The sequence below is a fragment of the Heteronotia binoei genome, chromosome 13 (genome assembly GCF_032191835.1).
Source record: "Heteronotia binoei isolate CCM8104 ecotype False Entrance Well chromosome 13, APGP_CSIRO_Hbin_v1, whole genome shotgun sequence".
In the NCBI taxonomy this organism is placed as follows: Eukaryota; Metazoa; Chordata; class Lepidosauria; order Squamata; family Gekkonidae; genus Heteronotia; species Heteronotia binoei.
In genome coordinates, this window is record NC_083235.1 from 59,633,814 (window position 1) to 59,645,296 (window position 11,483).

The following is an 11,483-nucleotide window of genomic DNA, read 5'->3' on the forward strand; positions in this document are numbered from 1 at the left end:
ATTACAGCTTAATGGCTGCACTGCCTTCTTCCTGAAAATTAATCAGCAGCCATTCACTTGTATGGGAGGAAAGAAATGGGGGACACTGAAGGCACTATGTATATGCTGGTGGAGTGGGTGGGTAGCTCTGCCCTCCTGCCTTTGGAGATTGCAGCATTTGAAGTGATGACCAGGTTTTGCACTGGACCATGATCCAGAGATCTCCATGGAAAGCCATCAAAACCAGTTATTACCTGCACAGCATTACCCTTCTCTTCTGCATAGGCTCACCTTGGGTTCAGTTTTTTCATGTGAAGGTAGACAGGATCCTAGCAGCTGGTTTGCTTATATATATTTGATGAGTACTGTTCTTCTAAATGAACTAATATATGTTGAAAAATAAACTTTTTTTCAGAAGTTCCATTTGTTGATGATCTATACAGACAACTCATGTTTTAACTATTTTTACCCTAGGCACTCCAGCCTTCGAAAGCTGCAGGAAACTAAGTGATTCTGTTGTTCAAGGCACAATTACAGTTTTGTAGATAACTAGATCATACCTAGGTTATCTATATGGACTTTTTTTTTTTTGCAAAAGGTTTACCTTTCTTTGCTGATTTGCCCTCCTTCCCCCCCTCCCCCCTCCACTTCCAACAGCTTTTGGATAAATCACTTCTGGAGCTGAATCAACAAATCAGTGAGGATGAGAGAATTTCTTCCAACCCAGTAGTGAAAATTATATACAGTGACCCTGCAACCTTCCTCTCAGGACTGCCAAAGAATAGAACCGTACATTGTTCTAAAATGTGGAATTGCCGGAAAAGAATCTCAGTGGAATACCTTGGGCATGTTGTCCAGCAGAAAGGTGGCAAGGATACTGTGCCCATCTTGTGGAAATTTTTGCAGAAGGTAAGCATTACCATATGATTTCCATGGCCCCATCTTGTGTAAGCTGTTCTTCATAATTAATGAAGTTAGCACACATTTCAGCATTGTCTCTTCTCTCCCCCCCCCTTTAAAAAAAACAAAAACAAAAAACGAGTGTGATGACTTTGATCTTAAGGGCAGAAACTCTCCTGTCAAGTTCTTGTCAAAAGCTGAGGTGCATCAGTAAATATCAAACCATCTGGGTGCTTTGAAATATTACAATCACTGCGCCAGCATAAGGTTGTCTTGTGTGTCCATGAAGTGAAGCCATTCTGAGACCAAAATTTACTATGCATCCCAAAGGTGCTGAGCATTGTCAGAATATGATTAATCCAGCTTTTATTCATGCATACATGGCTGAGAGTAAGGAGAAGAACCTTGAGGACAGCTCCTAGTGGCCATGATGGTTAGTGAGTCATTTAAACTTGCAGCTGCTGTGCTGTATTGTAGACTTCGTCAACTATGTTATACATTTCTGCATGACACAAAGTTATCTTTCCTCGAGCTCTGTGATGGAACCGGCCCAATTCTGCCTTCAGATCCAGTCCCGTCAGCTCCCTTTTGAGTTGCCAACTCCTGGAGGGAGCTAATTTTCTTCCTGCCACTTGGGCACACTGCCATCACCTGCTCAATTTAGGGGTTCCTGACTGAGAGGAACAGGACTCCCAATCCCCCTTGCTAGTTCTGTGGCCTCAAGGACCTCTGCCAACCCTGTACCTGGTTAACACAGAGACCACAGTCCTTCTTTGAGAGACCCCTGGAGGATTGGAACCCTTGCCAACTGTATGCCTTTCCTGGACTCCCCTCTAACAGTAGTGTGGTCTAAGGTGGTTGGGAAACCTTGGGGGTACAGAGGGACTACCTTTTAAAGTAAACAAACCAAACATTTATTTAAAACATACAACTATTTACAGGCATTTTTTAAAAAAAGGTGAACAGAAGTAATAAATGAAAGTAGGGATAAATGCTCTTTTCCCTAATATACAACTTGCCCTAACCATACCTTCCAAGACTATATTCCAACTCAAACTCCGAGACTGTTGCCAGAATCACTCACTGAATTGAACTGCCAGTTTCCCGCTCAAAATCTCCCCTATCCAAAAAACAGTTCTCACCCAGGAACAGGTTTACCTCTCTTGCGTAGGCTTGCCAATCCCCAGGTCCCAGCAGGGGTTCTTCCACTTTCCCAGGCTCCTTCCCGCCCTCAGTCAGCTGGCCAGCGGGGGGAAGCCCCGCCCCCAGAGGACCATGTGCCTTTGAAGGCTTCAGTCTCCGATTGAAAGGCTTTCTCTTGGGATGGTGTGTCTGTGTTACTTTGAAGAAGTTGGCAGCAACTTGTGAGTAGAGATGCCAGTCCGTCACTTCAAAGTTGCCAGAAACGGGGGAGGGGGGAGGGAAACGTCTGCTGATCACTTCATTATTCCCTATGTGGAGATCGATTCTCATAGGGTATAATGGGGAATTGATATGGAGGTTTCGGGGGCTCTGAGGGAGCTGTTTTTTGAGGCAGAGGCACCAAATTTTCAGTATAGTATCTAGTGCCTCTCCCAGAAGTACCCCCCAAGTTTCAAAACGATTGGACCAGGGGGTCCAATTCTATGAGCCCCAAAAGAAAGTGCCCCTATCCTTCATTATTTCTTATGGAAGGAAGACATTTAAAAAGGTGTTCTGTCCCTTTGAATGTGATGGCCAGAACTCTCTTGGAGTTCAATTATGCTTGTCACACCTTTGTTCCTGGCTCTGCCCCCAATGTCTCCTGGTTCCACCCCCAAAGTCCCCAGATATTTCTTGAATTGGACTTGGCAACCCTACTCTTGCAGCGTTCTGGGAGGCAGGTCTCAAGGACTTCCTGTCCCTCTAGGAGCCCCCCCCCCCCCGAATTGCTGGTTCCAGACAGGAGGGAGGGGGAGGAGGAGACCAGGCTGAAGCCTGCCTCAAGTTTGACAGCAGCCTCCTGTCAACTCCCAGATAAACAAAGCCTAAAATGGCATTTCTCCACAAGCTCCTTGTTTCAAGGTGTTTTGGGAAAGAGAAGGCAAGGATGCAACAGTGGGTATTTACACAATTTGAGTACTGTGGCAACAGTCTGCCACACTTAGGCTGGGATCACACACACTAAAGAATGCACTTTCAATCCACTTTCAATTCACTTTCCATCTGGATTTTGCCAGTTCACATAAGTAAAATACAGCTGGAAAGTGCATTGAAAAGTGTATTCTTTAGTGTGTGTGTGAGCACAGCCTTAGGGCCAAATCAGACAGGATGCCAGGAGATGCACAATCCATTTCTCCACACCTTATTTTTTAAAATCTAAAATACTATCCAGGAGGCTGGTGGGTGCTACAAGCTGTGGATTTTAGAGAAGGCAATGAGGAAAACTGTATAGTTCTTACGTCATTTTTCTGATCAAAATCCCCCTCTCCTTTCATGCACATTATTAAAAAAAGATTCAGGATCTCTAGATTGGATTGGAAAACCATATCAAGGCCAGAAGGTTAAGCAACATAAATACATCCTCTGCGCATTTGAACCATCCCCTCAGCTATACATTTCAGTGTTGCTGTTTTTAAAGTCAGTAGTGCATCTTCTTGGGCCAGGGACATTATTGCCCTGATGGAAGCAGTTGCCTGGCTGGTGTGTTTCATGGTCACTTCTTAGAAAAATGAATTACCCAATCCTGTTCAGAAGTTATTATTCTACTACTTAAAACTTGGCACATAAAAGCTTCATACTACTTCATACTTTACTATAGTATTAGTCAGTCCTTTGGCGACTGGACCTTAGGGAATCTAGTAGTACTTTATGATGTTATGACTAGACAATGGACCTATGTTAGAAATTTAATGCTAGTGTCTGAAGATTTTAAAATATTGTTTCATTCCTTCATGTTGGGCATATCATAAGAACTCCAGGCTGCAAAGTAATTCTGGGCAAGGTTGCCTTTGACCAGAAATGTACTTCTCGTACCCAAGGAGGATATAAAGTCTGTGAATATGAATGGAATATTTTTCCAGTAAGAAGGGAGAATCTAGTCTGGAATGAAAGTCCAGTAAGCAGGTTTTTGGCATCTGGTTGCCTTTCTCAAGACAGATAGAATGTTTGGAGGGGATCAGAAAGTAGGGTGCAGAAGACAAATTATATTTTTATTTAGTTAGTATAGAACAGGGCTTTTTTGTAGAAAAAGCCCAGCAGGAACTCATTTGCATATTAGGCCACACCCCTGACACCAAGCCAGTCGGAACTGTGTTCCTGTGCATTCCTGCTCAAAAAAGCGCCCTGGTATATATAGAATATGTAACCCCTAACCCCAACCTTTTGAGTCTGTGGCACCTTTGGAATTTTGATGGGGTGGTATCACCCCAAAATAACTTCCCCAGGAAGCAGAGTCAAATCCAAAATGTTTGCCTCAGAAGGTGGATCCAAACAATACTTCCTGGAAAGAAGGAAACCCTAAAGGGGGAACTGGAACCATACCATTTGCTTACCAGTTTGCCTCATTGTCCATTGGAAAACTCATTTGAATGAAGGAGGACAGTAACACCTTGCAATCCAATGGCCCCATCCACTTTCTGAAAAGCCCATTGGGCAACAAAGGAAATACTGGTGGGTACCATATGAGGGAACCCTGGGTTAGAATGTCAGTTTCTTGTTTAATGATGACAAAAATATTGTATGTGAACTGCCACCTTTGCATGGAGTGTACCACACTTTTGCACTAAGTAAATCTACGCTCAGATTAAATCATGCAACTTTGTCTAAGTGTCTTTCATGTATGTTTCATCCTGAAATCTTTCTAGAATGCAGAACATTTTAGCAGCCTTTGAGGGGTGAAAGGGAATAAAAACTGGAAGCTGGGGATAATCAGTCCAAGACTCCTGCTGGGTTAGTGCTTTGTCCAAGACTTCTGCTGTTTTGCAAACCTTGCCAGCACTCTCGGCTTTTCTACATTTGCTTTTAAAACATTTGTGTCCTCTAGGAAACTTATTTCAATGCGATTACTTGTAAACTTGTGGAGTATGAATAGCTTTGTACGTGAGTTTCTTGTTTGGGCAGCCTCTTGGCTGCTTTTAGTTGACCTACCTGATTCTGCTACATTTCTAGGAAGCCGAATTAAGGCTGGTGAAGTTCTTGCCAGAGATTTTGGCTCTGCAGAAAGAGCTGGTGAAGAGATTCCAGAATGCTGTTGAGTTGGAATACCATAGAATCAGCGACTTCCTCCACAGTTTGCGTTCAGGTAAGAAATTGCCAGGGCTATAGTGGACCAGAGAACTGAACGTAAAAGGGCCAGAAGAAGAAGATATTGGATTTATATCCTGCCCTCCAATCCAAATCTAAGAGTGGCTCACAATCTCCTTTATCTTCCTCCCCCACAACAGACACCCTGTGAGGTTGGTAGGGCTGAGAGAACTCTCACAGCAGCTGCCCTTTCAAGGACAACCTCTGCCAGAGCTATAGCTGACCGAAGGCCATTCCAGCAGGTGCAAGTGGAGGAGTGGGGAATCAAACCCGGTTCTCCCAGATAAGAGTCCGCACCAAATTGGCTCTCTTAAGCAAAGTGTTTAGTGCAAAGGTGCTTCCTTAAACAGGTTCACCATCCTCAGTAAACATAAAATCTGTGAACGTGTGTCAAGTATTTGTCTTAATAGCTGCCTAAATGGTGAAAATCAATCTAAAGAAAGTTGTTTTCGTATTAAGTTGTGTTGCATGTCATGTGCTGCCTCTGCATCATCATCATGTCTATGAAGACATGAGGGGCCTCAAACTATACAAGTGAAGCACTTTTAAACTTCCCTGCTTTCAACAGGAAAGTGAAAGGCAGTTTTGTGCATTTTGCAGTACAGACAGTTTGAGGTCAGCATCATCTGACCAACAAGGTGTAATTTGCTTATGTTTCAGACAATGCAGAACATGTGTTTTGTTGTACTGATGTTCTCCATCTTGGATCCTTTGTATAGAAAAGATATTTAGAAAATATTTAACATAATGAAATTCAGTGCTGCAATATGTGATTTCCAGTGGTTGGAGGGGCAGTTTTAAGACCCTTCCATGCAAGACAGACCTGATCCCTGTTAATGAAACAGAACCTTTGAACCAGAGGTGGGGAGTTACCTTCATGGTCTGCCTGTGGGCTTCTAGGAGGCCTCTGGCTGGCCATTGTTGGTAGTAGGCTGCTCAGCTAGATGGGGTTGCAGTCAGATGTCCAGTTTTACTGTAGTTAAATAAAAAACTGCACAAGCACAGCTGCTATTGTGCTTGAATGCACACCTGACTGCCCCCTCCAGAACCTAATGAGGGAGTGGTGGTTTAAGATAACTCTGGTTATCTGTGACATAGCAATGTAGGCATGAAGCTTAAGCAGGGTTAGTTTTACTTCTACTACTGAGGATCTGAAAGCCTGGTTAGGAGTCCAGGCTTGTGGCAGACAGGGTGAAGGGAAGCTAAACCCAAGTTAGCTGTGTACCTGCATTCATATATCATGGACAACCAAAGTTACTTTTCAACCATTGTTCTTTTATCGTGCTGTGTGCAAGAAGAGGGAAAGGAAGAGGGAAGAACCAGATGCAAGCTTTTCCCAGACTGAGTTCATGGCACATGGCTATTTAACCAAAGTTAAATTGTACATCTGCAGCCCTGGTCTAATGCGGCAGTGCTTATCTAATGTTCTTATTCCATGAGCTCAAATCACTTCAGCTTGGGGCACTTTTAATGAGATCTCCATAAATCAACAAGGATCTCAGAAGCTGTTTCTTACTTGTGTTCTCCAGATGTCACAAGGCGTACTATGGAAAAACAAGTGGGAACATTTCTGTCTGTCTGGAACAAGCTGAGAAGATCCTTGGAAACAAATGGTGAGTGGCCAGTTCACACTTTGACTAGAGCAGAGTGGCAGACTTGAGAGGTTATCTGGTAATACCTAGTGCAAGGGCTTGCTGTTTGTGTTCTGAGCAGGCCAGGTTTTCCCAATTTTTTTTTTTTTTGAATGATGGGGAAAACATTGCCATTGATATTCTAGCTCTAGTCCATAGAGCACAGCATGATTCATTCCAGCATGCTTTTAATACCTGCCTTCTAGCCCTGAGCTCAAGAAGTATTAGAGTAACACTGGATGATGGCAGCTGGTAATAATTATTTTAATAATAAGCCAAAATGAAAAGAGAGCTCCTGCGATTATGTCTGGGCCTGTTGCTTACCAAGGTTTACTTCTCACATTTCAGGTGAAATTAAACTCCCCAAAGGCTACTGTGCTGTTGACCTCACTCTGCAGGATGAATTTGCGATCCTTCTGCCTCGCAGGCGAGGTCTGGGCCTGTGTTCCACTGCCTTGGCTAGCTATCTCATTGGCTTGCACAACGACTTTGTCTACACCATAGAAAAACCTACAAAGGATGCCAAGAGGTATGCCTGCCACTGCAGGAATCCCTTCTACTTCCAGAACATTAGGCAGCTTTGCTGTTGACAAATCAGCAGTGAAATGAGATGTCCCATTCTCTCCCTTCCTTCTCAACAGCTACTCTGTCAGTCCCACGGAAGTGACTGATCTGCATGTGATCACATATGAGGTGGAGAAGGACTTAATCCCTCTGATTCTCTCCAATTGCCAGTACAGCATTGAAAAAGGAGGGGAAGCCCTCCAAGAATTTGACCTGGAAAAAATCCAGCAGCAGGTTATCAGCAGATTCTTACAGGGGAAACCCTTTATCAAACTGACGGTAAGATAGCACAGCAGCTCACTTCTCTCCTTTGACTTTTTTGGTACCTACGAGATCCAACTCCTAGCAAAGAGGGTATTCCTTAAAAGCACCCATGTACTTAGCCTATGCTTTATTTTCTACCCTGATAGGGCATCCCCACTCTGGTGTACAGGCATGACCGCAACTATGAGCATCTCTTCAATGATATCAAGAGAAAGTTGAAGCAGGTGAGTCCTCTGTCAGAATAAGAACACATATGAAACAGCCAGCTGGGTGTTTTAAATACGTCTTGTTAAAATTGGTATCAAAACTTCACACTCTTAACAGCATAATTCTTTGCGTGTTTACCCTGAAGAGAGTTGCACTGAGTTCTATAGTGTCCAGTATATTTGCCTGATATAACCTTTATTATGTGGGTAAGGAGTGGGATATAGAGAGATAGAACAAAATGCCGGTACAGCCTCCGCACTCTGTGTTGCCCGTTTTCTAAAAAAAAAAAATACCCACACAGCATGTAGTCACTTCTTTACAGCAAAGGGCAGAAATGATGAATGCTGATCGGCTTTTATTCTCTTGAATTACAGAGCTCCCTTCCAAATTCCACAATTAGCATGATCAGCGGGGAGCTTCAGTCCTACAGTGACATCTGTGAGGCTTTGTTTGTCACTGAAATAACCTTAGGATTCTTGGCTATGGCTGGAGGAGAAGCAGAGATGACTACGACTGAATATGTCGAAAACACCCTGCAAATGGGCACTCAAACAAACATTCACGTCCTGAAGGTGAGTTAGAGGATTCAATGCAAATGGAGGGGAGGTGTCACTGCAAAAATATTGTACCAGCAAAAGGAGTGACTTAGCCTTTTTTACCTCTTAGAAGATTATATTATTAGGGTGGACAAGAGCAATGTCTAATCTGTAGTTTATGCAATGTTCACTTTGCATTAAGACCCCGACATCTGCATTTATGGAAGGCATACAGAAAGACAGGCATATTTAATTAAGACACTTAGCTGGTTATATTTGATAGCGGTTCCCCTAGTGATAGCTGCTGACCATCATCTTGGATAATTTCTGTCTTAAAAAACAAAACCGAATGGCATCTCTCCTTGTCACAAGGAGTCTGCTGCAACACTTCCTCAGTTACACACAACACTTCAGAGTAGCATCATCAGGCCAAGACATATAGATTAGTGCAGTCCACTCCAAGAAATGCAACACGGATTCCCTTGTGATGTCGCAGAGGATATTGATGCATGACTTGTCAGCACGGTCATGGCCATGTGTGTAGTCCAGCAATTGCCCTGTGGTATCCTGTGGACGGATGGTGGCTCAGTGGTAGAGCATCTGCTTGGGAAGCGGAAGGTCCCAGGTTCAATCCCTGGCATCTCCAAAAAAGGGTCCAGGCAAATAGGTGTGAAAAACCTCAGCATGAGACCCTGGAGAGCTGCTGCCAGTCTGAGAAGACAATACTGACTTTGATGGACCAAAGGTCTGATTCAGTATAAGGCAGCTTCATATGTTCATCCACCGGAATGCTGCAGAAGGTTCCGAGATGTATCTAAGTTTGCACACTCCTGTCAAACAGTTCTGTCCCAAATGAGCCCTTGGTTGTTGTTTGTGTTTTCAATCTAGCCTAGATCAGCACTGACGTCAAAGGGTTTGAGGGGATTTCGAAAAACCCTTTTTTACATTTAATTTTAATTCTTAAAACAAGATTTAAATTTAAAAAAGCAAAATGTGAAACACTGGCACATCGTTTAGCATACAACCCATGAACCCCACAATACTAAAATGCTGATATTTTAAAAGTGAATTTTGCATTCCTAGGCTCTCTAAAATGCATGTAAGTAATGCTTCTATAGGAATCCAGTCCTAAAGAGAAGCTTTCTGCTTTCTTCTTCTCAGGCCCTGAGTCGGTGTCAGCTGCAGCACATCATAGGCCTGTGGCAGCTGCTCTCCAGCCGTAAATCTGAGCAGCTGTTGCAACTGAAACGGGTAGGAAAGGCTAGGTGGAGAAGGGGTGGGGTAACTGGAAGCTCTGTGTTCCCCATCTCCATACCTAACCTAAGCTTCTTGTTTGTTCTTCTTGTATCCTGCAGGATCCCTTTGCAGAGGTTGGCGAAGCTTATAAAGCTGAGCTCAGTGCAGAGAACACCAAACTCCTCAATACTTTCCTTCTCCAGGCTGGCATGGAGACTTTTCTCCAGGAGCTGCATGAAATGATAATCCTGAAACTGAAATATGCCAACGCTGGGGATGAATTCAACCCTGGCTGGAGGTAAGACTGCAAAGGCCAGACCAGTTGTCCTGCATAGGAGCTTATTTTATTCTTCCCTTGAATCGGGGCCTCTGAATGTGGAGTGGGAAGCTCCTCATTAAAGGGTTTTGAGGGGAAGTTGCCATATGCATCAGGGCGGCTGATCATACTTATATTTGATTCTTATGTTTTAGCCTGAAGGACGTCCTTATTTCATACCTTGAAAGGAAAGAGACTGTACTTGGAGAACTGGAGGATACATTCCCAGAAGACATTCAGCTCTCCCAGTGTATCGCTGTCTGGAAGGCGACTGCTGCTCTTAAGCGAGATCGAAGACTCAGTTAACGCAGCAGAGACATTGTCGTCATTCTTCCCACTCCACCCCTTTTTTTTATTAACCACTGAAGGATAAGTAGCATCACTGGATTTAACAGTACTGACTTTTTTGCCCTGAGCAAAGTAAATTTGGGGCCAAAAAGTTTTCACAAGCTCAAGGAGGTTGTGAATTCTTGCACTCTATCTTTGAATAAACTATGATTGCACAAATACAGAGGATGTTACGCCTTAGAAGCTGAAATGTCTTAGAACACCCCCTCCATACTCTCTCTAAAAATACAACTAAAGATGCAAGCTACATTCAACAAGGAGACAAAGACCTTTTTCAGTAGCCTACTCCTAGAAGCCTAGCCAGAGATCTTGGGGTACATATTACTGGAAGGCACCTGGGATACTGATACAAACCTGAAGTTGTTTTTTCTTGGGGTGAAAACTGGAGGGGAAGCAAGAATTGCTTCTGCATCTAGTTTTCTACATGTCTTTATCAATAAGTGCTACCACAGCTGCCTCTCTCTTATCACGGACATACTTTGTTGTCCATTTTTATGTTGCCACACTGTTCCCCAAATTGTCAAGCTGCCTGTTCACCTAGCTGCCTTAAATTCCACACTGTCAGTTCCCCAATGTCGTAACTTGACACCACTGCCTAGGCAAAGAGATCTTTTTGTTCTGCTAAAGAGGTGATCACATCAAGGGTACTTCTAGCCTATGTCCATCTTGGTATGGAGTAGCTTGCTTGCTTGTTAAGGCAACCTTCTTCATGTTTAGTTGAAAGCCTTTTAATAACCTGATGGGAGGCTGGATCCCTCTACAGACAAACTTACTTGACTTTTTATACCATTGTATATTTGTATTGTTTCACGTTAGTGTTGACACATTGCCACTGTTAAAATGTTTAGCTAAGATCATGACTGCTTACAAATGCCTCTTCGGGCTGAAAAGCAGTTTTATAACTGAAATGCTGATTCTAGCACATTTCTTTGATAAAGCTGAAGAAGGAAATAGTAAAACATTCTTATAGAGCCTTCCTAAGGAGAGTGGCAACCTTGTAAGCCCATTGACTTCTGCCTAGGAAGCCATTGTAAATCTGCTAAGCAGAGACTGTGCTCCCCCCGAAAAATTTGCCGTCTTATTTCATGTAGAACCAAAGAATTGGCCTGTCAACCAAGTGCAGCAAGATCAGTAGCTTTGGCTCTTCTGATTCTTGAAACAACATAAGCAAATTCAGTGAAAGAGAATATTTGCGTCACCTGTGTCAACTGACATGATCTTAATAACCTGAAAAAACCC

The 11,483-nt window shown here is 43.3% G+C and overlaps 1 protein-coding gene across 1 annotated transcript in view; it reads left to right on the forward strand.

Moving 5' to 3' along the window:
• LOC132581016 (E3 ubiquitin-protein ligase RNF213-like) overlaps window positions 1–10,403 on the forward strand; it is a 199,079-nt gene extending 188,676 nt beyond the window's left edge. The window contains exons 56-65 of the mRNA XM_060252036.1: window positions 637–888; window positions 5,008–5,140; window positions 6,672–6,755; window positions 7,122–7,302; window positions 7,415–7,616; window positions 7,748–7,825; window positions 8,183–8,380; window positions 9,506–9,595; window positions 9,700–9,878; window positions 10,052–10,403. Coding sequence (XP_060108019.1) covers window positions 637–888; window positions 5,008–5,140; window positions 6,672–6,755; window positions 7,122–7,302; window positions 7,415–7,616; window positions 7,748–7,825; window positions 8,183–8,380; window positions 9,506–9,595; window positions 9,700–9,878; window positions 10,052–10,202 — 1,548 coding nt within the window. The 3' untranslated portion in view covers window positions 10,203–10,403. The remainder of the gene's footprint in view (window positions 1–636; window positions 889–5,007; window positions 5,141–6,671; window positions 6,756–7,121; window positions 7,303–7,414; window positions 7,617–7,747; window positions 7,826–8,182; window positions 8,381–9,505; window positions 9,596–9,699; window positions 9,879–10,051) is intronic.
• The last annotated feature ends 1,080 nt before the right edge of the window (window positions 10,404–11,483 follow it).